Source organism: Apium graveolens, chromosome 4 (assembly GCF_009905375.1).
Source record: "Apium graveolens cultivar Ventura chromosome 4, ASM990537v1, whole genome shotgun sequence".
Taxonomy (NCBI): domain Eukaryota; kingdom Viridiplantae; phylum Streptophyta; class Magnoliopsida; order Apiales; family Apiaceae; genus Apium; species Apium graveolens.
The window spans coordinates 267,279,872-267,302,341 of NC_133650.1; the positions used below are offsets into that span (position 1 = coordinate 267,279,872).

Sequence of the window (22,470 nt, forward strand, 5' to 3'; positions counted from 1 at the left end):
TGTGATTTTCAACATTTTTAAACAAGTTTTCGAAAAAGATTTTCCCTTACAAAATTTCTAAAAGCCTTTTTTTGTAATAAAATAAGTTTTAAACATCGGTTGTCAAGTTACTACTTGAGTTTCTTGTTTGTTAAAAGACCCGGATTACCTGGAAGGATGCTGTTTCAGACTTAGTATTGCTAATTCAGAGAACGAAGTAACCTGCGATTATGAAAAAGTTGATTATTCCTAACAGTAAGGTGCAAGTATTGTTTGATAAGATTAACAATAGAACCAGCGTACAGAGTAACTATTCATCCAATTACTGGGACTATCAGAGTTCAAGGAATTCATTGATTTAATGAAAGCCTGAGCATGACCGAAGAAGATTGGGAAGATTTCCAGAATTTTCTAAAAGAGGAAACTCGAGGTTATCTGATAAGAACGCTATTATGATCGAATTGTTAAAGTATTATACGTGTAGATACGATGTTACAGACGCAAGACTTAACAAGTAAGAATTTATCATAATACTTAGTTTGTGAAGGCATTTCAACGTACCTTCTAAAGCTGTTATATGACACAATTGGGATATGATTGAACAAGCTCGAAAGATGAATACAAGTGAAACTGTGGATGGTGACCAATGGTATCATTCTTGTCCTCAATATTACAGCGTATATTCCTTTTTAATACCTAAAAATGTATGAACTTCTTTTCTTAATAAATTCTTTCTGATGATATCAAAAAGGAGGATGTTGCATTCCTTTCAAATTTAATTGTTCCCCTCAAGTTTTGCTCTCTGATTGGGACAAACAGTGTTATGGTGAGACGCTTTTTCAGAATGACGAAGAGTCGGGTGGGACGCCACCTAATCATGTGCTGTATGCCATACGGTATGAAAGACTGGCCATCTTAAGTACCAATGTGGTTGTCTCATTCATATCCAAATCATTACTTCTTCTTTCTTTTCAACTCTAAGTTTATAAAAATTGTGAATCCTTCTAGTTGTTTCGTCGTACAAGTCGTTATTTGCAAGGGTTTTTCAAATAAAAGTCAATGTATAATGAACCAAGCGGGCAAAGTTCCATCTACCTTTCATGAATGAAAAGGAAACAAGGGCATATGGCAAGTATTGCAAATCACTAGCCCTAGCCAGGGATGCACTAAGAGTCAAGGGAATCTACTTCAATAAGGAATACGTCTCCAAGAATGAGAGTTTGCGAATTGTCTGTGAAATATGTTATTCAGAATACGGATGTGATGACGGGAATGACTATTGTGGATACCTTATGCATTAAAGTATTGAAAGATGTGGGAGCAACTTGATCGTTTATCTCTCAGGGTTTTGTTGATAAGATTATGACTAAAGGACTAGCAAGTTAAGAACATGTAATTATTAAATAAGTAAGTACCAATGGTGGAATTGAGATTTCTGGCAATAAGTGGTGAGGAATTGATATCATTTGAGATAATAGGGTTGGACATTATTCTAAGGAATGGATTAATTATTTAAGCGTAATGCCCAGATAGACCATCGTGATGGAAAATAGTTCTGAAGATGCCAAATGAGAATATGAAGAAGTTTAGAGGACAAAGGAAGGTAAAGAACTTGTTAACAATGATTTAAGATTACAGTGACCAAAATGTAAGTGCTATGGCGATTACAAATAAAGGTCAAGAGATAATTAAAAGAGAAGGCAACTGGACCTAGCGTACCCCCCTAAAGTGCACCGATATGATTTTTTAATAAGAAAGATGGAAGTGTGAGATTATGTGTCAACTAGCGGAAGCTCAACAAGTTTACTCTCAAGAGCAATTATCTGTTACCTCGAACCAATGATTTGCTTGATCAAATGAAGAAGCAAAGTATTTTTATAAGATTGATTTAAGACTGGGTATATTACCCATTGAAGATTGAACCTATGGACATATCAAAGATAAATTTCAGAACTAAGTACTGTTATTATAAAATTCTAGTAATGTTATTTGGATGAACTGATATACCAGTAATATTTAAATTTGATGAGCAGAATCTTGAAGGAGGATCTGGATAAGATGTAATTGTGTTACTTAAGGTCAAAGGAGAACCATGCAAATTATTTAATGATAGTTGGGAAGTCAAAGAAGAAAGATGTGGTATGAAAAGTTTACAAGGTGAAAGCTTTAATGGCAGGGAGTATAATTCTTAGCATAAATAGTCAGTGAGAAGGAGACCAAAAGGAATCCAACAGAAATTTAAGTTATTTTAAATAAAGAAAGATCAAAAGCACCAACAAAATTAAGAAGCTTTAGTATTGGCTGGTTATTATCGGAAATTTGTTCAAGGGTTCTTGAAGATTGCAACACCTTTGATGAATTTTACTAGGAATAGCGAGAAGTTTATATGAAATGGTAAAGTGTGAAGAAAGTTTTGCGGAGTTAAAGGAAAGAATGGTTACAACACCTATTTTATCATTTTGAAAGTATCAAAGAGAGTTGGTAGGTTGTAGTGATACTTCTCATAAGGGAATATGATGTGTGTTGATGCAACATAATAAAGTTATTGCATATGCATCCAGACAACCGAAACCTTATGAGCAGAAGTACCCTATTCATAATTGAGAATTAGCAGCAACAATAATATTCGCCTTGAAAGATTGAGAAACATTAAATGTATGAAGAAAGATATGAGATATACACGGACCATAAGAGTTTAAAAGTGGGTATTCACGAGGAAGAGCAAATGTAGTGGCAAGCGATAAGCAAAGAGGAGAGAACGAACATGGAGACTGCACCGGAAGGATTATCTATGGAATTTTAGAAGTTGGAATTGGAAGTCAGGGTTCATGATCCAAAAGGAGCAAGAATGGATAGTATGACCTTTCAGTCGAAGTTGTTAAGAGAAGATAAAAAGATATCAAAAGAAGATGATGGATCAGAATGTTAACAGTTAGCAAGAAGAGATAATGGATCACGATATTAACAGTTTAATGAATGGAAATTTATGCACTTAAAAGAATGATCACGGTACCCTGAGATTTTCTTTCAGAACTTGGATGCTACAAGTGGCGGAATTTAGGAATGAAATCCTAAAGGGAATTTACAATCCTAAGTATTAATTCGTTCAAGAAATAACAAATTATACAGAAGTTTAAAGAAGAATATTGATAGCCGGATACGAAAAGGAAATTTCACAACGGATCATGAGGTGTTAGACATATTAAATAAATAAGGCAAGTGTCAGAGGCCTAGTGGATTATGGAAACCATTAGAAATACAGAATGGAAATAGGAGTATATTACCCTGGATTTTATAGTCAAATTACCAAGAACGAAAGCAAACCACGATGCTAATTAAGTTATGGTGAACGAGTTGGCTAAATCAGCTCAGTTCTTGCCTATTAATGAAAGATATTCACTGGATAGGTTGATTCACATGTATTTGAAGGATATAGTAATTTGTTATGGGGTCCCTGCGTCTATTGTATAAAGTCAGGATCCACGATTCAATTCAGGATTTTGCAAATGTTTTTCAGAATGTTGGACACCAAGTCAAATATGAGTACAACTTATCGTCCGCAGACTGACGGCCAAGAGCGAGATGATGATCCAAATAATTGAAGACATGTTACGTGGTTATGCCATTATTTTCAAAAGAAATTGAGGCGAGCATTTGCCCTGAGTAGAATTTGCTTACAACAATAACTATCGTGCCAGTATTGGGATACCGCCATACGAAGCTCTTTATGAACGTAAATGTCGATCACCAGCATATTGAGATGAAGTTGGCAAACGTGAAATATTTGGACTAGAGTTGCTACAACCGATAAAGGAAGTTGTCGAAATAATTTAGAAAAGGATAAGAGCCACGCAGGATTGTTAAAGGAAATGTGTAGATCAAGCTAAAAAGAGTATATAATTTAAAGCAGAAGATTGAATATTGTTAGCAGTGTTACCGTAAAAAGGGATCATCCAGGATCGGAAGAGAAAAGAAAGTTGAGTCCGATATATGTTGGACCTTTTGAAATTTCGAAATATATCGGTAAAATAGCATACGAATTAGCGTTACCCAGCATGGGTAGCATATTCATAATGTTTCTATGTGACAAGGTTAGAAAAGTACGGTATAGAATTTTAGACATGCGATAGGATGTGAGCCGATAGAACTTCAGGCTGAATTGTCCTATGTTGAGAATCCAATAGAGACTGTAGGAAAAGAAGGAGAAAGTATTAAGAAAGAAAGTTATAAAGTTAGTAAGATTGTTAGGTCACACACACACTGTAGAGGGGGGTGAATACAGTGTATAGCACAATCAAATCGAACTTTAATAACTCAAGTAACTAGAAAACAAACTTTATTGAAACAATAAACTCTGTTACAGTATGGAACTGTTCTCTCTCAGTGATGAACAAATATCACGAGAGCTGCTAGGGTTATAATGAATAATCTTCTCGATTGTGATAACACTTATAGTGTAAACCCTATGTCTGTGTTTATATACTACACAGTTACAAGATAATCGCTAATTGATATGGAACTTAATTCTGCTTCCTAAAATATATCAATCAGATATCTTTTCTTCCAAGTATTCTATTCTTCATAGAATTCCTTCTTCATGCATATCTCTTCTTATGTTTATCTCGATCTTCTTTCCTTTAACCAACTGCCTTCCTTATCTGAACGTCCTTCAGTACTTAAGTTCTGATATCCATCTTCTGATGATTATCTCCTGATAATATAAGTACTGATATCCTTAAGTCATGACTTCCAGTAAGTACTGATTTATCCTGTTTAAGTAAGATCTGAAAACTAAACATAAATCACATTAGCCATGACATTATCAAATATATCTAACAATCTCCCCCAACTTGTAAATTAGCATAATATACAAGTTTAACAGATATTTGATGATGTCAAAAACATTAAGTACAAATGCATGAGAATTTGACTAGATAACTACAACTTACAGTCCTTAAACCTTTACCAATCTTTAACTTCTGATAACAACTTCAGTCTGTATCCATATCAGAATTTAAGTAGTTGTAGATCTTGACTTGGCTTCATCTTCTGATCTCTCTGATGTCAGGAGTTGTTCTGAGATAGTTCTTCAACAAACATCTCTCAGCATATCTGAGTTCATCAATCATCCTCCTTTTAGCATCTTTAAGTTCTGCAGAATCTTCACCAATTTGAAAGATTGCAGCCCTGAGATCATTAATTTTAGCTTTCTTTATGTCCTGATCCAGTCTGATCAAATATGCCTTGTCAGACTTAAGATTGAATTCCACAGCCCTGTAACCCAGAAAGGTAGTTATAATATTAGCAGAATTGGGCTTCATCTCAACAATATCACCCTTGTGATCTCTGTACTTTGGAAGATATGAGCTGTCAGACTTAACAGAATAAAGATTTTCTGTTTCTGAATTTGACTCTTCAAAAAGTTTGCAACACTTTCTGTTATTTTGTCATTCACTTGAAGTAAGAATAATACATGTTCCAGCTCTTCAAAATACTTCAGTGGAATGGCATTTTCCCTTATATGATAAACCCTACCATCTGTCATGAAGTACAACAAGATGTGTTCTTTCAAGTAGGTATGCTAAACCATTTGTACAGATTCTAGTTGATTCAATCTCTCAGGAGTTGCTCTAATACCTGGTTCACTTAAGGAAGTTGGATCATTGGTTGTGTTCTGTATTCTTCTTTCATCAGCACTTCCCAATCCAGTTTTATCTCTTGCTTCCTTTCCAGTAACCACTCTTGCTTCAAAACCACTTGCAGCAGTCTTCAAAGGTTGAGTCTGTTTGGCTTTAGTGAATCCTGGTAGGAGTATCTTTGAAGGTTTAACATGAGCAATGTCAGAGGTTTCCTTTGATATATCTTCTGATATCAAGTTAACCTGAGCTATATCAGAGGTTACTTGCTTCTTTGAGATATCAGAACTAACTATCTCTTGACTCTGAACAACTTGAGCCATGTCAGAGGTTGTCTTAGAAACTTTTCTTGAAGTCAGAGCAAGATTAGCATCTTCATCAGTAATTTCCTCATTCACAGGAGGCACATAAACCTTGATAGGTTCACCAACTTTCTCTTTGCCCTTGGACCTTGGATCTATCTGCAGTTGTGATTTAGCTTTGGTTGCTTCAGAATTTGTCCTTTCTTTTATCACAATGCCTTTGAGTTTTGGAAGTTTCTTTTTACCAGAAGCTTCAGATTTAGATTTGACTTTTTCTGATTTAAGTCTAGCTTCTTCTTCCATCAGACTCTCCAAGTCCATTCCTGGATTTTCCTTAAGAAATAACTGTCTTGACATTTCTTCATCAAGATCTAAAAGTTCATCAGAACTTATCCTTTTACCAGTAGCAGAAGTAATTCTTTTTCCAGCATCAGAACTTGTCCTGTGACTTGTGATTTCAGCTTTTCTTGATGAGAAACCTCTACCTTGACTATGACCTCCACCCATTCCAGAGTTTCCCTGGTCATCTTTTTCATCATCCTTCCCCTTTAGTGTCTTTTCAGTTTTGCATTTGGACTTAATTACTTTCTCCCCCTTTTTGGCATCAACAGGTAAGAGAAGAGAGACAAGCAATTCCACTGAGGCTTGGATTTCATCAAGTTGAGATTGCTGAGAAGCTTGAATTTTCAAAATAGCATCAATTTGAGACTGTTGCTTCTCTTAGGTCTTCTCAATATAAGAAACTCTGTCAAAGGTAGGTTGGAAGATTTTTTTCTTGTCAATTTTCTGAACTTGTTCTTGCTTGATTAATTCTTCCTGAATTTTATATTACTCTGCATGAGTAGTTGAATGGAGACCTTATAGATGTTTAGTACTCAATGCAGTGACTCGAAGCTGTGTTTTAAAATCATCAGTAATTAACATCTCATCAGCTTTTGTCAAGTGCTCAGCAAGATTCTTTGCAGATGGAACACAGGTAACTGAGTCCCATTCCTTAGTCCACTCCTGTCCTGCAGGAGTTTCACTCCAAGGCACTGGTGCTTCTCTTGTAACAAACTTCTTAACTAATTCACTTTTGTGAACAGTTTGCTGAGGTGCATGTCCTGAAGGACCTGCTTCATCAGCATCTGCATTTGGAGCAACATCACCAGTATCATCATCATTTGCAACATCAGAACTTACAGAATCAGCATCTTCTGATAAAACAACAGTATGAGAAGCAATTGAGGCTTCAGCATCATCCTCTAAGTGCTGATCTGGTTCCAAGTTCTGATCAACATCCATATCCTGATGCTCACCTATATTATGATCATCAACATCTAGATGCAGAGAAGGTGTAGTAGACAATTCTGGAGTTTGAGTAGCATCAGTAACAGGTGTTGTTGATGGATTAATTGTTGTTGGAGCTTCTAAGTAAAGTACCTCAGGCACAACCAGGTTCTGAATATCAATTTCAGCACTTGTGCCTGGATCAACAGGAGATACATTCTTATGTACAGGAGACACAGATGGTGTGTTGACCTTTTCTGTAGCAGCTTCATGAGTTGGAGTCAATGGAGAAGCAGTGGCTTCAGCAGATTCTGGTTCTTGTTAGATCAAAGATTCCTGATCTCCTTCCTTAGCTGCTGCTTCCTCATCATCTGAAACTGGCCTTTTAGCTCTCTATTTCTTGTATCTCTTTGAAGGTGGGGATTCCTTGGGAGGTTCAGCAGAAGTCATTCTTCTAAGCCTTTTGAGAAGCTTAGATCCCCCAATTCCAGAATCCTTCTGAGAAGGAACTTTCTCAGCTTCTTTAAGAACAGGTTCTGATGGAGAAACCTGTTCCTCACTATCAGACTCATCTCTTAGAACAATCCTCCTTCTCTTTTGTGGTGTTTGAGAAACAGTCTTTGTCCTCTTGGGCTTGGAAGATGAAGGCTTCACAGTAGGTGCTGAGGATGAAGGTTGAGCTGTCTGTGAAGTTGAGAGATATGATTTGAGATATGTTCTGAGGAAAGGTTGATGAATTGATGTATGAGTGGTATGTTCTGATGGTTGCTGTGGTATTTGGGTTGTGGTGGTGGGTTGGACATCAGGATAAACAGATCTATAGGTTTGAGGATCAGCATTTACCAAGATCTGTTTTACAGACTGAGGAATCTGTAAAGGTCTAACCACCTTTTTCTTAAGGTCAGCATTTACCAAGTCATTAAAGGCTCATTTTGCAATTTTGAAAGGTGGAGTTAAGTTAGTGGTAGGTTGGGGTTCATCAGCACAACATAAATTATATATAAGCTGACAAAATCTAGCAAAGTAGACAACATTCCTATCTTCTGTCATCCTATCCCCAATAAAACCTATCACAACATTTGCAAAATCAAAATGAGTTTGGTTAATAATAGCATACCCGATGTGCTGACTCATTATAGGAATGACATCAAAGTTAGAACACTTATTCTCGAAGGCTTTAGTGATGCAGTCGAAGAAGAAGCTCCATTCCTTTCTGATATGAGCCCGTTTCAACTGTCCAAGCTTAGCCAAACTCTGCTCACACCCCAAACTTGCCATTAACTCTTGTAGAGCTGATTCCTCCGGTGTTGAGAAAATACAGCCTTCCGGTAAATGTAAGGCCTTGCGAATTGTACCAGGAGTTACCACATGTTCAGTATCATCCACTTCAAAAACAATGCTGGGAGTACCATTAGCACCACCATTGTCAAAATGCCCAGTCCGCCAAAACGTCAGAACTTGTTGGCTTGAAAAGACTGAAGGCTGGGTCAATGCATACCCAATTTCACTGTGTGCAAGAAGATCTTGCACAAAATGCAACTCAGACAGAGCTTCAGCATGATCGAGAATTGCAACATAGTTATTTGGAACGAACTTAGCTCCATCAATGATCAAATCCTTAGGTGCCATGAGAATAATTGAAATTTAAGATTTGCCTGTTAGGTGTTTGATAAAATGTCTGTATGAAAAACCAACGTCAGGAGATGAGAGAGAGTAAAAGCAAAGAAAGAGAGATAAAGTGTAAAAGTAAATAAAAGATTGTATAATCTTCTCTCTCTCTTACTTATACTTGGTAAAAAAAATATAACCGTTGGACACCTGTCAGACATGCAGCAATAATGAATAGTTAATGGGCACGGGAAAACAGTAATCATTACTTACCCACTTGCAGTTTTTCAAGGAAAAACCGTTCCATTTACCCAGTAATTCCATTAATTGAGGTAAATCAGTTTTAATTCAAAATTTAAATTGTTCCCACTTATTCAATTATTTTCACTACAACACCAATATTCTGAAAAAAATTCGAGTGTGAGAATGACCAAAATAAATCAAATAAACAAGTATTGATATTTTAAGATCAGAACTTAATTTAAATCAAAAATGAAATGGTCATCAGAATATAAATATATCAGGATTTATCAGTGCATTTAAATTACAAACATCTCAGAGACAAAAACTTGCAAAAAGTAGAAATTCCATTAATATATTAAGAGAATACATTCATGAAATTTAAATTACATCAGAGCATTACAAGATTGTCCTAAGCTTCTAAACCTAACATCAACAGCCTTAGTCCTAGCTCAAGAAGCAGGGCAAGGCTGACGATGAAGAAAAACAGGAAGAAGAAAATAAGTTATTTCTTCTTCCTACTCTCTACAAAAAGAATAGCGAGTCTGATGATTCGCTCTTGCTGGCGGAGAGCTTCCAGCCTTTCTTCCTCCAATCGCTCCAGATGGTGATGGTAGTCCATGTAAAAGAACAGGAGGTGGGTGAGAACCTCCTGGGGAATCGAGTCCCAAATCTCATCAGGAATGACAGTCACGTGCCATTCCTGCTGCCATGCCTCATAGCTCAGCTCCATGTTGAAGGTCTCATAGTTCAAGAACATGTTGTAGTTGACCATGGTTTTGTTGGTATGAAGGAAAGGAGAGTGAGTATGTGAGAAAAGAATTGATGTATAGGCTGATGTGAAGTGTTGGTTTATATAGGCAAGAGAATGCCAGGAGACGCAAGGAAATTTAATGCTAACAGGTAGAAATAATTCTACCTCATCTCCCTAGACTTGGAAGAAAAAAACAGTCATTGGAAAGGTAAAACAGGGTTTAATGCGCACAAGAAATAAGTAAAAATTACTGTGCATGTACGTGTACCACTATCCCTAATTATATTGACTGTTAATATTCCGCCCAAATATATTCTGATTTAAAATGAGACTGTTTTTAGATTTTATCCACAAATAAGTCAAGTAAAGGATCAAAATTTTAATATAAGAACTTAGACTTATATCAGAACTTAACAGTCATCAGAACATGATTTCTTAACTCGAAAAATGAATGCCTATCTTTGTAATTCTTCACACAAATTCCGATATAGATTCTTCAGAACTTAATCATCAGAACGTTCAACAGAATTTGTCCTCAGAATTTATGCAATCTGACACATAAACTGTTCATCTAAAATAACATAGATCACCACAGTAATTTTCATCATTCATATGGAGTGTTTAGTGTGTGCATTAAGCTAAATATCAGACAAAGAGTAAAGTCTGATTCACTTCAGTACATCTTAGAAATAAGGCATAACTAAAACTTTACTAAAAATCTGTCATTATTCTGAAGCCTACTATTGAATGAGTTCATGCTTGAGTCCACCTCAACTGTTTTGTGCTAATTTTGTGCATCTTTTTAAATTCCAGTTTACAGTGGCTTCTCAGTGTAAGTGAGTCACGACTGCTTATCAGAATTTATGCTATTATCAGAGTATTTCTCCAGTAATCATAGAGTGTGAAAAGTCACCAAGAAAATATTTTGCTTTTCTGATGCATATTACTTAATACCAGCAATGCACTTGGGTCGTCCCTTCCACATTTTTACTCTAGACCTCAAAGGAGTACCTGATTTTTATTTCTTTTTCTTTTCCATTTTTCTTTTGATAAATGAGGTTTATCGGCACTTAGTACATTCAGCAGATTTACTAACATCAGAACTTAATAGATGAGAAGCATTATTCTAGTTTTTGACTTAGTAATAAGATAGACAGAGTAAACTTAACTAAGCTCAATATCAGAATTTGCTTGTGTCAATGGATTTCCTCATAAATAATTACTTCTAACATGGGATCTCTAGTATATTGAAGACTACTAGGTCAGCATCTAGCACGTGTATCCTCATAGGATAGAATAGTTACATAAACAGACATATCACTATCAGAGTTTAGAAAGTCACATCAAACAACAGTCAGTACTTAAGCAATTTTCAATTAAGCACAGAATACAAAAAGAGAGTAATTTCTGTAAATACTGATCATAAAGTCTGATGCATCAGAACAAAACTAAGCAGATTTAGAGAAAGAACCGGAAACCATTCCAAGTTCATTTACCAATCTTGTAAAAGTAGCTTCACACAGTGGTTTTGTGAAGATATCTGCTAGTTGTTGATCTGTTGGAACAAAGTGCAATTCCACTGTACCTTCATCCACATGTTCCCTTATGAAGTGGTACCTGATGCTGATGTGCTTTGTCATTGAGTGTTGAACTGGATTACCTGTCATAGCAATAGCACTTTGATTATCACAGTAAATAGGGATTTTAAAATATGTTAACCCATAATCCAGTAACTGATTCTTCATCCAAAGAATCTGTGCACAACAGCTTCCTGCATCAATGTACTCTGCTTCTGCAGTTGATGTGGAAATTGACTTTTGTTTCTTGCTAAACCAAGAAACTAATCTGCCTCCAAGAAATTTGGCAGCTTCCACTTGTGCTTTTCCTGTCAATTTTGCAACCTGCAAAATCTGCATCTGAGTAACCTATTAGTTTAAAATCTGATTCTCTGGGATACCACAATCCCAGATCAGCTGTTCCTTTAAGATACTTGAAAATTCTTTTCACAGCTGTTAAGTGAGGTTCTCTTAGATCTGCTTGAAATCTTGCACAAAGTCCGGTAGCATACATGATATCAGGTCTGCTAGCAGTTAGATAGAGTAGAGAGCCAATCATACCTCTGTAATCAGTAATATCTACTGATTTACCAGTATCCTTGTCCAGTTTTATTGCAGTGTCCATGGGAGTGGATGCTCTTGAACAATCTTGCATTCCAAATTTTTTCAGCAAATTTCTGGTGTACTTAGTTTGACAAATAAAAGTGCCTTCTTCATTCTGCTTGACTTGAAGGCCCAGAAAATAGCTAAGTTCCCCCATCATACTCATTTGATACCTTGACTGTATCAGTTTGGCAAACTTCTTGCAAAGTCTGTCATTTGTAGAACCAAAAATGATATCATCAACATAAATCTGGACCAGAAGTAAGTCCTTTCTATGGTTGAGGTAGAACAGTGTTTTATCTATTGTTCCTCTGTTAAATCCACTTTCCAGAAGAAACTGAGCTAAAGTCTCATACCATGCTCTTGGAGCTTGCTTAAGTCCATAAAGTACTTTATCAAGCCTGTAGACATAATCTGGATATTTGGAATCTACAAAGCCTGGAGGTTGTTCAACATATACTTCTTCCTCCAATTCTCCATTGTAGAAAAGCATTTTTCACATCCATTTGAAAGACAGTAAACTTTTTGTGAGTAGCATAAGCCAAAAATATCCTTATGGCTTCCAATCTAGCCACTGGTGCAAATGTTTCATCATAATCAATTCCCTCCTGTTGAGAATATCCTTTTGCAACCAGCCTTGCCTTATTCCTTGTAATTATGCCATCACTGTCAGTTTTGTTTCTGAATACCCATTTTGTACCAACAACAGATCTGTTTTTTGGTCTTGGCACTAGGGTCCAGACTTTGTTTCTTTCAAATTCATTTAACTCTTCCTGCATTGCTTGCACCCAATCAGCATCTTGAAGAGCTTCTTTCACTTTCTTTGGCTCAGTCTGAGAAAGAAAAGAATTGTAAAGACATTCACTTGAAGTAGCTGTTCTAGTTCTGACACCTGCATCAGGATTTCCAATTATCAAATCAGGTGTATGTGATTTAGTCTACTTCCTTGCAGATGGAAGGTTCTCTCTAGAACTGGATGCTCCCCCATGATCCATGCTGTCTTCATTAACATTTTCTGATGCTCCCCCTGAAACTATGCTCTCTGAGTTGGATTCTTCAGAATTTAGATTTTCAGAACTATCAGAACTTGATGAATCAGAACTTGAAGAGCCAGATGTATGTTCTGATGCTTCTTGAGATGTGGTTAGATCTTGAGTATGCTCCCCCTGCATAGGTGCATCTTCCTTTGGCATAGTCACCACAGTTTCAATAACATCAGAGTTTAATCCATTAGAGTTTACAGTATCAGGATTTAGATTGTTAGGATTTTCAGTATCAGAATTTGAGTCTTCATTTTCAAATCTCAGCTGATCATGATCAATAAAATCTTCAAGTCCAGTAATCTTCTTATCATCAAAAGAGACATTGATAGATTCCATGACCACTTTTGTTCTCAAGTTATAGACTCTGAAGGCTTTTGTGGAAAGTGGGTATCCAACGAAGATTCCTTCATCAGCTTTTAGATCAAATTTGGATAGTTGTTCAGGATGAGTCTTAAGAACAAAACACTTGCATCCAAATACATGAAAATACTTCAAATTTGGCTTCTTTTTCTTCACCATCTCATATGGTGTCTTTCCTTGCTTGTTAATGAGTGTTGCATTCTAAGTAAAACAAGCAGTCTGTACAGCTTCACCCCAGAAATAGGTTGGAAGCTTTGCTTCATCAAGCATTGTACGTGCAGCTTTAATGAGAGTTCTATTCTTCCTTTCAACAACTCCATTTTGCTTCGGAGTTCCAGAAGCAGAGAATTCCTGTTTGATTCCATGGTTTTTGCAGAACTCTTCCATTATCAAATTCTTGAACTCAGTACTATTATCACTTCTTATTATCTTCACTGAGTCTTTAACCAATTTATCCAGTTGCTTGACATGATCAATCAAGAGAGATGCAGTTTCACTTTTTGTGTGCAAGAAATACACCCATGCGTATCTGGTGAACTCATCCACTATGACCATAGCTTATTTCTTCTTTGCAATAGACATGAAATTTAATGGACCAAATAGATCAACATGTAGAAGGTGATAAGGCTCAAGAATTGATGATTCAGTCTTGCTCTTGAATGAGGATTTCCTTTGTTTAGCCTTCTGACAAGAATCACAATTGCCATCAGGAGCAAATACTGACTTTGGCAGTCCTCTCACAAGATCTTTCTTGACTAGTTCATTTATATTGTTGAAATTTAAATGAGAGAGTTTCTTGTGCCAATTCCAGCTTTCTTCAATTGATGCTCTACTCATCAGACAGATTGTAGAACCATCAGTACTTGTTGAAAGCTTGGCTTCATAAATGTTACCACGCCTGTATCCTTTCAGAACAACTTTGCCTGTAGATTGTGTTTAAGTCCTGAGACAAGAGCTACTGTTTCGATGATGACATTCCCAAGATTGATATTGCCATATCCCAGAGTTTTTCCCATGTTGCCATCTCCATAAGAAACCCCTGGGCCAGCTTTCTCCACAAAGTCTGATAGCGGGGCTTTATTTCCAGTCATATGTCCTGAGCATCCACTGTCCAGAATTAGGATGTTTTTCCTGTTGCCCTGCAATCACAAAGACCACTAATTATTAGTTTTAAGGACCCAGACATGCTTGGATCCTTTGGCCTTATTAAGTCTGTTAACATATGCAGCGGATTTAACATCAGAGTTAATGTTTACATTTTTCTTATCAAAATTTACACTACCAGACTTTGAATCAGAACTTACACTAGAAGGAACAATGGTAACTTTCTTTAAAGAAGGTTTTATTTGATAATAATCATAGTACAAACTATGATATTCCTTACAAGTATAAATGGAATGCCATAAACTACCACAATAAAAACAAGGATTTTGTGGCTTATATCTAACAGACTGACTCTTAACTCCTGACTTTGAAGGTAAGGAGTTTATGTTCTTATTCTTCCTGCAAAAAGAAGCCAGATGGTTAGAACTTCCACAGTTATGACACGTTTTCCTAGGAGCTTCAGGAACAGGCTTATAATCATTGCTTTTATTCATACCTTCCTTTCCATTCCTATTTTTCCTAGGTGATTTTACCTTGTTTGCATTCTTAACATCTTCCAGCTTATGCTTAAGCTGCTTCTTAGTCATTAAGCCTACGTTTACTTCAGTTGTCTTTTCCTGTTTTAGTTTGTCAGAAGTTAATTCCTTTTTAACTTCTGATTTCTCATTATCAGACTTTACAGCTACAAACTTAACAGGTTTTAACTTTGGCTTTTGTTTAACAACTACATGCTTAATATCTACAGTTCCTTTATCATTCTTATCCTCTCCATAACCTAAGCCCTCTTTCCAGTTTTCACTACTTAACAAATTCTGAGTTGTTATGCCAGAGTTAGTCCAAGTCCTGATAATCTCTCTTTCCTTTTCTAACTCAGCTTTTAGAGATTCATTCATTTTAAGCACTTCATCCCTAACATAGAAAGCATCATCTCTATCTTTCTGAGTTTGATGGAACATGACTAACTCTTTTTCTAAATAATCATTCCTCTTTTTGCAAGCAAGATTTTCAGAAGTTAATCTTTCACATGTTAAAGTTTGATCTCTACAACTAATGAACATGGTTTTAAGATATCTTCTCAACTCATTAATATCATCAGTATGAAAGGCATAAGTAGTTTGAGATACCTTTAATTCAGCAGCTTCAGAACTGCTTTCAGCACTTGCCTTATCAGCATTTGCCATCAAGGCATAATTCTCCTCACTTTCAGAATCTGAGGTGTCTGTCCAGCTTTTCTTCTTTGTGACAAGAGCTTTTTCTTTGTCACTCTTCACTTTCTTGCAATCAGGAGATATGTTGCCTTTCTCACCACAGTTGTAGCATTTGACATTTGTATAATCTCCTCTGTCAGACTTTCCTCCTCTGCCCTCAGATTTTATGAAATTCTTCTTATCAGAACTTGTGCCTTTCCTGAAAAACTTCTTTCCCTTCCTGAACTTCCTGTATGCAATCTTTGTGATTCCTTTCACCATAAGAGCACACGGCTTCATCATCTCTTCATCAGCATCCGTCTCAGGCAAGCTTTTAGATTCTGAGTCATCATCACTTTCAGAACTTGATGACTCAGTATCAGACTTTGTGAAGAGAGCTTTACCCTTGTCTTTCCTTGAGGTAGCTGCCTTTGGGGATTCTTCTTCAGCCTTAAGAGCAACTGTTCCTGACTTTCCTCCTTTCCTCTTGCTTCTTTGTTCCATCTCAAGTTCATGAGTCTTGAGCATTCCATAAATTTCATCAAGAGTTGTTTCATCAAGATTATAGTTGTCTCTTATTGTTGTTGCCTTCAAATCCCAGCATTCAGGAAGAGCTAACAGGAATTTAAGGTTTGAATCTTTAAGATCATACTCCTTATTAACCAGTGACAAATCATTCAAGAGTTTGACAAATCTATCATATAAATCAGTCAATGACTCATTAGCCTTTGAGTCAAAGTGTTCATACTCTTGAGTGAGTATTGTCTTCCTGTTCTTCTTAATCGTATCCGTTCCCTGACATCTTGTTTCCAAGGCATCCCATATCTCCTTTGCAGTCTTGCAGTTTATTACCCTGTTTGACATTACATTATCAATAGCACTATGCAGTAAGTGTCGTACCTTAGCATCCTTAGCAATTGATTCGATATCTTCAGCAGTGTAATCACTCTTCTCTTTTGGTACAGACTTTGCTGCTTCACCTGCAACTGCAACAACGAGCTTGGTTGGTTTGTGAGGCCCTTCCTTGATTATATCAAGATATTCTGGATCTGTAGCTTCCAGAAACATGGTCATCCTCACCTTCCATATGGCATATTCAGATGGTCTCAATATGGGAACTCTAATAGTCTCATATCGACTTTGAATTTGTGTCTTTGGAGGTTCTTCAGCTTTGGTGGGCTTAGTTGGAGTTTCTGCTTTAGACATGATTGTGTTTGGATCTTAAACTGTTTGTGTGTTAACAGATAGGCTCTGATACCACTTGTTAGGTCACACACTCACTGTAGAGGGGGGTGAATACAGTGTATAGCACAATCAAATCGAACTTTAATAACTCAAGTAACAGAAAACAAACTTTATTGAAACAATAAACTCTGTTACAGTATGGAACTGTTCTCTCTCAGTGATGAACAAATATCACGAGAGCTGCTAGGGTTACAATGAATAATCTTCTCTATTGTGATAACACTTATAGTGTAAACCCTATGTCTGTGTTTATATACTACACAGTTACAAGATAATCGCTAATTGATATGGAACTTAATTCTGCTTCCTAAAATATATCAATCAGATATCTTTTCTTCCAAGTATTCTATTCTTCATAGAATTCCTTCTTCATGCATATCTCTTCTTATATTTGTCTCGATCTTCTTTCCTTTAACCAGCTGCCTTCCTTATCTGAACGTCCTTCAGTACTTAAGTTCTGATATCCATCTTCTGATGATTATCTCCTGATAATATAAGTATTGATATCCTTAAGTCCTGACTTCCAGTAAGTACTGATTTATCCTGTTTAAGTAAGATCTGAAAACTAAACATAAATCACATTAGCCATGACATTATCAAATATATCTAACAAAGATTATTGTGGAAACCAAAGGGTTGAAAGTATAGCACGTTTAGAAAGTGATATAAGTGAAATACTACCCTGAGTTATTTGCTTAAGTGATTCTGAGGACAAAATCCTTTTAGGGGGGAAGGATGTAATATATGGGATATATCGTGTAATTGTTTTTGCTAATAAATAAATATTATGTATGTCCAACATTTATTCTGTGAATTATTTGTTAAGTGATATATGTGTTTGGATGTTTAAAAATAATACCAATTGATTATTTTAATTTTTATATGTCCAAAATAAAATATAGATAATTGTCATATCTTCCTATTTATTTTTATGTTGATTTATGATTTTATAGGAAATATATGGATTTTATAAATTCTTTTTCTGAATCTTTATAAACTATTTTATACAATCGGGAACCAGCCGACGTCGTCCGTTTTTACGTTTTTATAACCCGAAACTCTTCCGAGAACTCCTTTCTAACCTAATTGCAATATTACGGACATTTTCCATGTTTTGACTTTTTCGATCCAGCGTACGGTTTTTCCCGTGCGGGTCCCGGCGCGATATTTTCGATACAAAATTTGTTTCGGTAAATCGATAAAACCCGTATTTTCGATAAACGGGATCTTTGTATTAAATTATTATAATTATTATCTCGTAATTCGTGTAACCAGGCGCTGAGACCAAGACCGCAGTACAAATTGTACAAATTTGGATAATTATCCCGAAAACCGGTACCGTTTGGATCTGTTTTTATAAATAAACGTACTATTTTCTATCCGGAATGATCCAACATGATACTAATTTCCCGTAATTATAAATAGCCTTTACCGTATTTTATTTCCTACAGAAAATCATTTGCAGCCAGTAAATTATATAATTTTACAGAGAAAATACTTATATTCATATAAACTTCTGAGAATCAAACTGCAATTTCAAGGCGTTATCGGATTCCGATTGGAAAGCTCTAGTACTCAAAACTGAAGGTCTTGAGGTGTTCTATCAGAATCAATAAGCCTTACAACTGCAGAATCAAAGGGTATTTTTCTATAAATTTTATTAATTTCGAATTATTTTGATTAAAAATATGAATTTTTGTTCGGATGATTGTTTGAATGATTTGATGCTTGTATGTTGTAGAACTTTTCTTCCTGATGATTATGATATGTCATATGATTGATTTGGAGTTCAATAACATGTTCAAAATTGAGTTTGATTTTCGAATTTTGAAATTAGGGTTTATAACCCGTATGAATGTTCTTGATTGAATTCAGGGGTTTCTTATTTAGGGATTAACAGATGTTCTAGATGGGTGGATTTTGTTCCCCTTGAAATTTGCAATCGATTGGTATATAGTATGTTAACAGACGATCCCTGGTTTGAAGGGAGTTGTGTTTTGAAGTTTCTTCGAGTTCGCCGGAAACCGGTGAACTTCACGGCCATTTTCCGGCCAGTTCTGGGGTTATTAGGATGAATAGATGGTTGGGTTATGTTTCCCATGAATTGTAGATGATATCTGGAGCTCCTGAAGGTGTGACAATTTCGGGAACGCCATCTTCGGCGAACCCCGATTATTTTCCGACGAGCCCTGTAAAACTTGCAATTTAGTACCTGTGCTTGTGAAGAAGAAACAGTAGAGTCCCTGAGGTTTCCAGAAGTTTCAAAAACTGGATTCCAGTTTATAAATTATTTAAAAATCATATTCTCTATTTATTTTAATTATAAAAATTCATTTTTAATTTCTGAAAATTCCAAAAATTATTATTTTAATTCCAAAAATTATTTTTAATTCAAAAATAAATCCGAATTAATTAGTTAATTAATTTTAGTTATTAATTAATTAATTAATTGGTCAATTAATTCGAAAATTAATTGATTAATTGATTTGATTAATTATTAATTGATTTTAATTAATTACTTAGTTAGATTTAATCATTTATAAATGATTTAAAAATTCCGAAAAATAGTTTCGAGTCTTAAAATATTATTTTAAATTATTTTCAAGGTTCGATAATTATTATAAAATTATTTTAAAGCCATATTTGGCTAACCGAACCCTGTTTATTACTTTAAAATTGATCCAACGAACCGTTTTAATTCCAAAAAATATTTTAAAAATCATATTAAATACCCGAAAGACTGTTGATGACCCGAGATTTCTTATAAATAAAATTTCATTGATTGTTTGACGTGTTATGTGTTATATGTGACTTATTTACAGGATTTTATAATTTTATTTTCAATCTTTTAATTAAAATAATCTTCTTATGCGCAAAGGATATTGAATTTTCACTTTGCATGTTTGGGTTTCTGTGTTTATAAGTAACTTACCCTTATTTCCATTATCAAGATAACATGTAGGTTTTAGTTTCTAAGAAGTTAAATAGGGTCCGGGCAATTATTAGTGTTGAGTAAAGATAATTAAGTGAATTCATCCTTGTTGCAAGTTTAAGATAGTGTTCAAATTAGATATTCACTTGATATAAGCGTGGGTTAATATAATCCTATTTGATTAATACTTTAACACTTTAATATTATTTTATTATAATTAATATAAAGGCTGCTGTTGAAAACTGCTTGGGCTGCGAGAAAAAGTACTGGTGGAAAAAGTGCTGTCAGGAAAATTAGATGACTCTTTGGTATTTTTTTAATTTATGCATATTTTATGTTATAATATATAAAAATAATATTTTTGAGAAGGTTTGATGGTGATAGTGATATCTATTTTTTGTAAAAGCTAAAAACAGCCTTTTCCAAAAGCATGGGGGACATGCTTTTACTAACAGCAGTTTTTAGACCAAAAGCGTTTTTCCAGACAGCAGTTTTTAAAATTTACCAAACACCTTTCTAACAGATTTCAGCAAAAAGCTGTTGTAACTGTCTGAAATAGCAATACCAAACGAGGCCAAAGTTTATAAGTACGGTTAAATAGGTAATTTTAACGTGTATCAAAAAATAGGTACCGTACCAAAATTTTCAATATTTCATTTTTAATATAATAGTAATAGAAGTATCGATAGATAGATAAACAAGTCTTGCTTATAGATTTCGGAGATCAAACCTATTTAGTTGAGATACCGATCTATGATTTATCCGGTGATTTATGAAGGTAGCTGATATGTGCACACCTTCGATTTATAGGTGCACACTCTTTATTGTGATTAAGATTAAAATATCATGTGCAAATTCATATTCAAAGATTTGGTCTAAAATTCAATAAAGGGTGTGTACTGCACATGTCAGTTGTCTTTATGAAAAATAGGATAAGTTATTGATGATTTATCAAATTAGTCAAATATTTTTGATCGAAAGATATAATTAAAAAATAGACTAGAACCTATAATATTAAATTTGAAATTGTTAGAAACCTTGACTGAAAATATTAGTTATGTTTAATGTAGAGGAAGTATAGGAGAATAGAAAATATGGAGAGAAAGTTGTATCTCATTCCATTAGCTAAATGAGCTATTTATAGTAGTTGGTTTACAAGTCTTACTATGTAAACTATTCAAATCTTCTTCATTAAGTATTGCAAGTCTTCCTCGATAAGTTTTACAAGTCTTCCTCGATAAGCTTTACAAGTCTTCCTGATTAAGTTTCTTTCTTAAGAAGCTGTGCAAGTCTTCCTCAATAAGATTTGAGAGACTTCCTTGATACGCTTTGACAATCACTTTATATTTATTCAAATATTTTAACACTCCCCCTTGATTGTCAAATGCGAGTTATTGCAAAGATTGACTGCCTCGTTAAAATCTTGCAAGGAAAAACCCAGTGGGATAAAAACCTTGACGAAGGAAAAAGAGTAAAGCCTCCCCCTGAATAAAATATCTCACATTTTGTCATTTTGATGTAGCAAACTTTTTAACCTCCACATACCCATATTATTTCTCAGCTTCTCAAATGTTGATGTAGGTAGTGGCTTTGTAAGTATATCCGTCAGATTATCGCATGAGCGAACTTGTTGGACATCAATATCACCATTTTCTTGAAGTTCATAAGTGTAGAAGAATTTTGGCAATATGTGTTTTGTTCGATCTCCTTTAATATATCCTTCCTTAAGTTGTTTGATGCAGGCCGAGTTATCCTCCAATAAAACTTTAGGACTGTCTGAAATACTTGATAATCCACATGATTCTCGAATATGTTGAATGACCGACCTTAGCCAAATACATTCTCTGCTTACTTCATGAATTGCTAGTAACTCTGCTGTGGTTTGATGAAGTTACAACCATCGTATGTTTTGTAGACTTCCAAGAGATAGCTAGTATCACAATATGTAAATAGGTAACCTGTTTGTGATCGCCCAAAGTGAGGATCTGACATGTATCCAGCATTTGCATATCCAACTAGCTGTGATCTTGAATTGTTTGGGAAGAATAGTCCAAGATTGATTGTCCCTCGAAGATATCTGAATATATGTTTGATTCCATCCCAAAGCCTTTTAGTAGGGTCATAACTAAATCTTGCCAACAGGTTCACTGCAAATGCAATATCAGGTCGTGTGTTATTTGTCAGATACATGAGAGCACCAATTACACTGAGATATGGAACTTCAGGTCTAAGATCCTCTTCATCTTGTTTTCTAAGAAGGAAAGGATCCTTTTCAACCTCGAGTGATCGAACAGCCATTGGTGTGGCTAGTGGATGAGCTTTGTCCATGTAGAACCGATCAAGAATCTTTTCAGTGTAGTTTGATTGATGAACAAATATTCCTGAAGATAAGTGCTCCACCTGTATACCTAAACAAAATCTTGTCCTTCCAAGATCTTTCATTTCAAACTCATTTTTCAGATATTTAGCAGCATTAGTGATATCTTCAGTAGTTTTAATTATATTCAAATCATTCACATATACGATAATAATAACAAAACCTGTTGATGATCGTTTAATGAAAATGCAAGGACACACTTGATTATTAACATATCCATCATTCAATAAGTATTTACTAAGCCTGTTGTACCACATACGACCAGATTGTTTCAA

The 22,470-nt window shown here is 35.2% G+C and overlaps 1 protein-coding gene across 1 annotated transcript; it reads right to left on the bottom strand.

Annotated features, from left to right (window-relative positions):
* Positions 1–21,681: 21,681 nt before the first annotated feature.
* Positions 21,682–22,146, bottom strand: LOC141719607 (secreted RxLR effector protein 161-like). Its single transcript, XM_074521986.1, has one exon. The coding sequence runs from the start codon at positions 22,144–22,146 to the stop codon at positions 21,682–21,684; it is 465 nt and encodes a 154-aa protein (XP_074378087.1).
* Between the last annotated feature and the right edge of the window lie 324 nt (positions 22,147–22,470).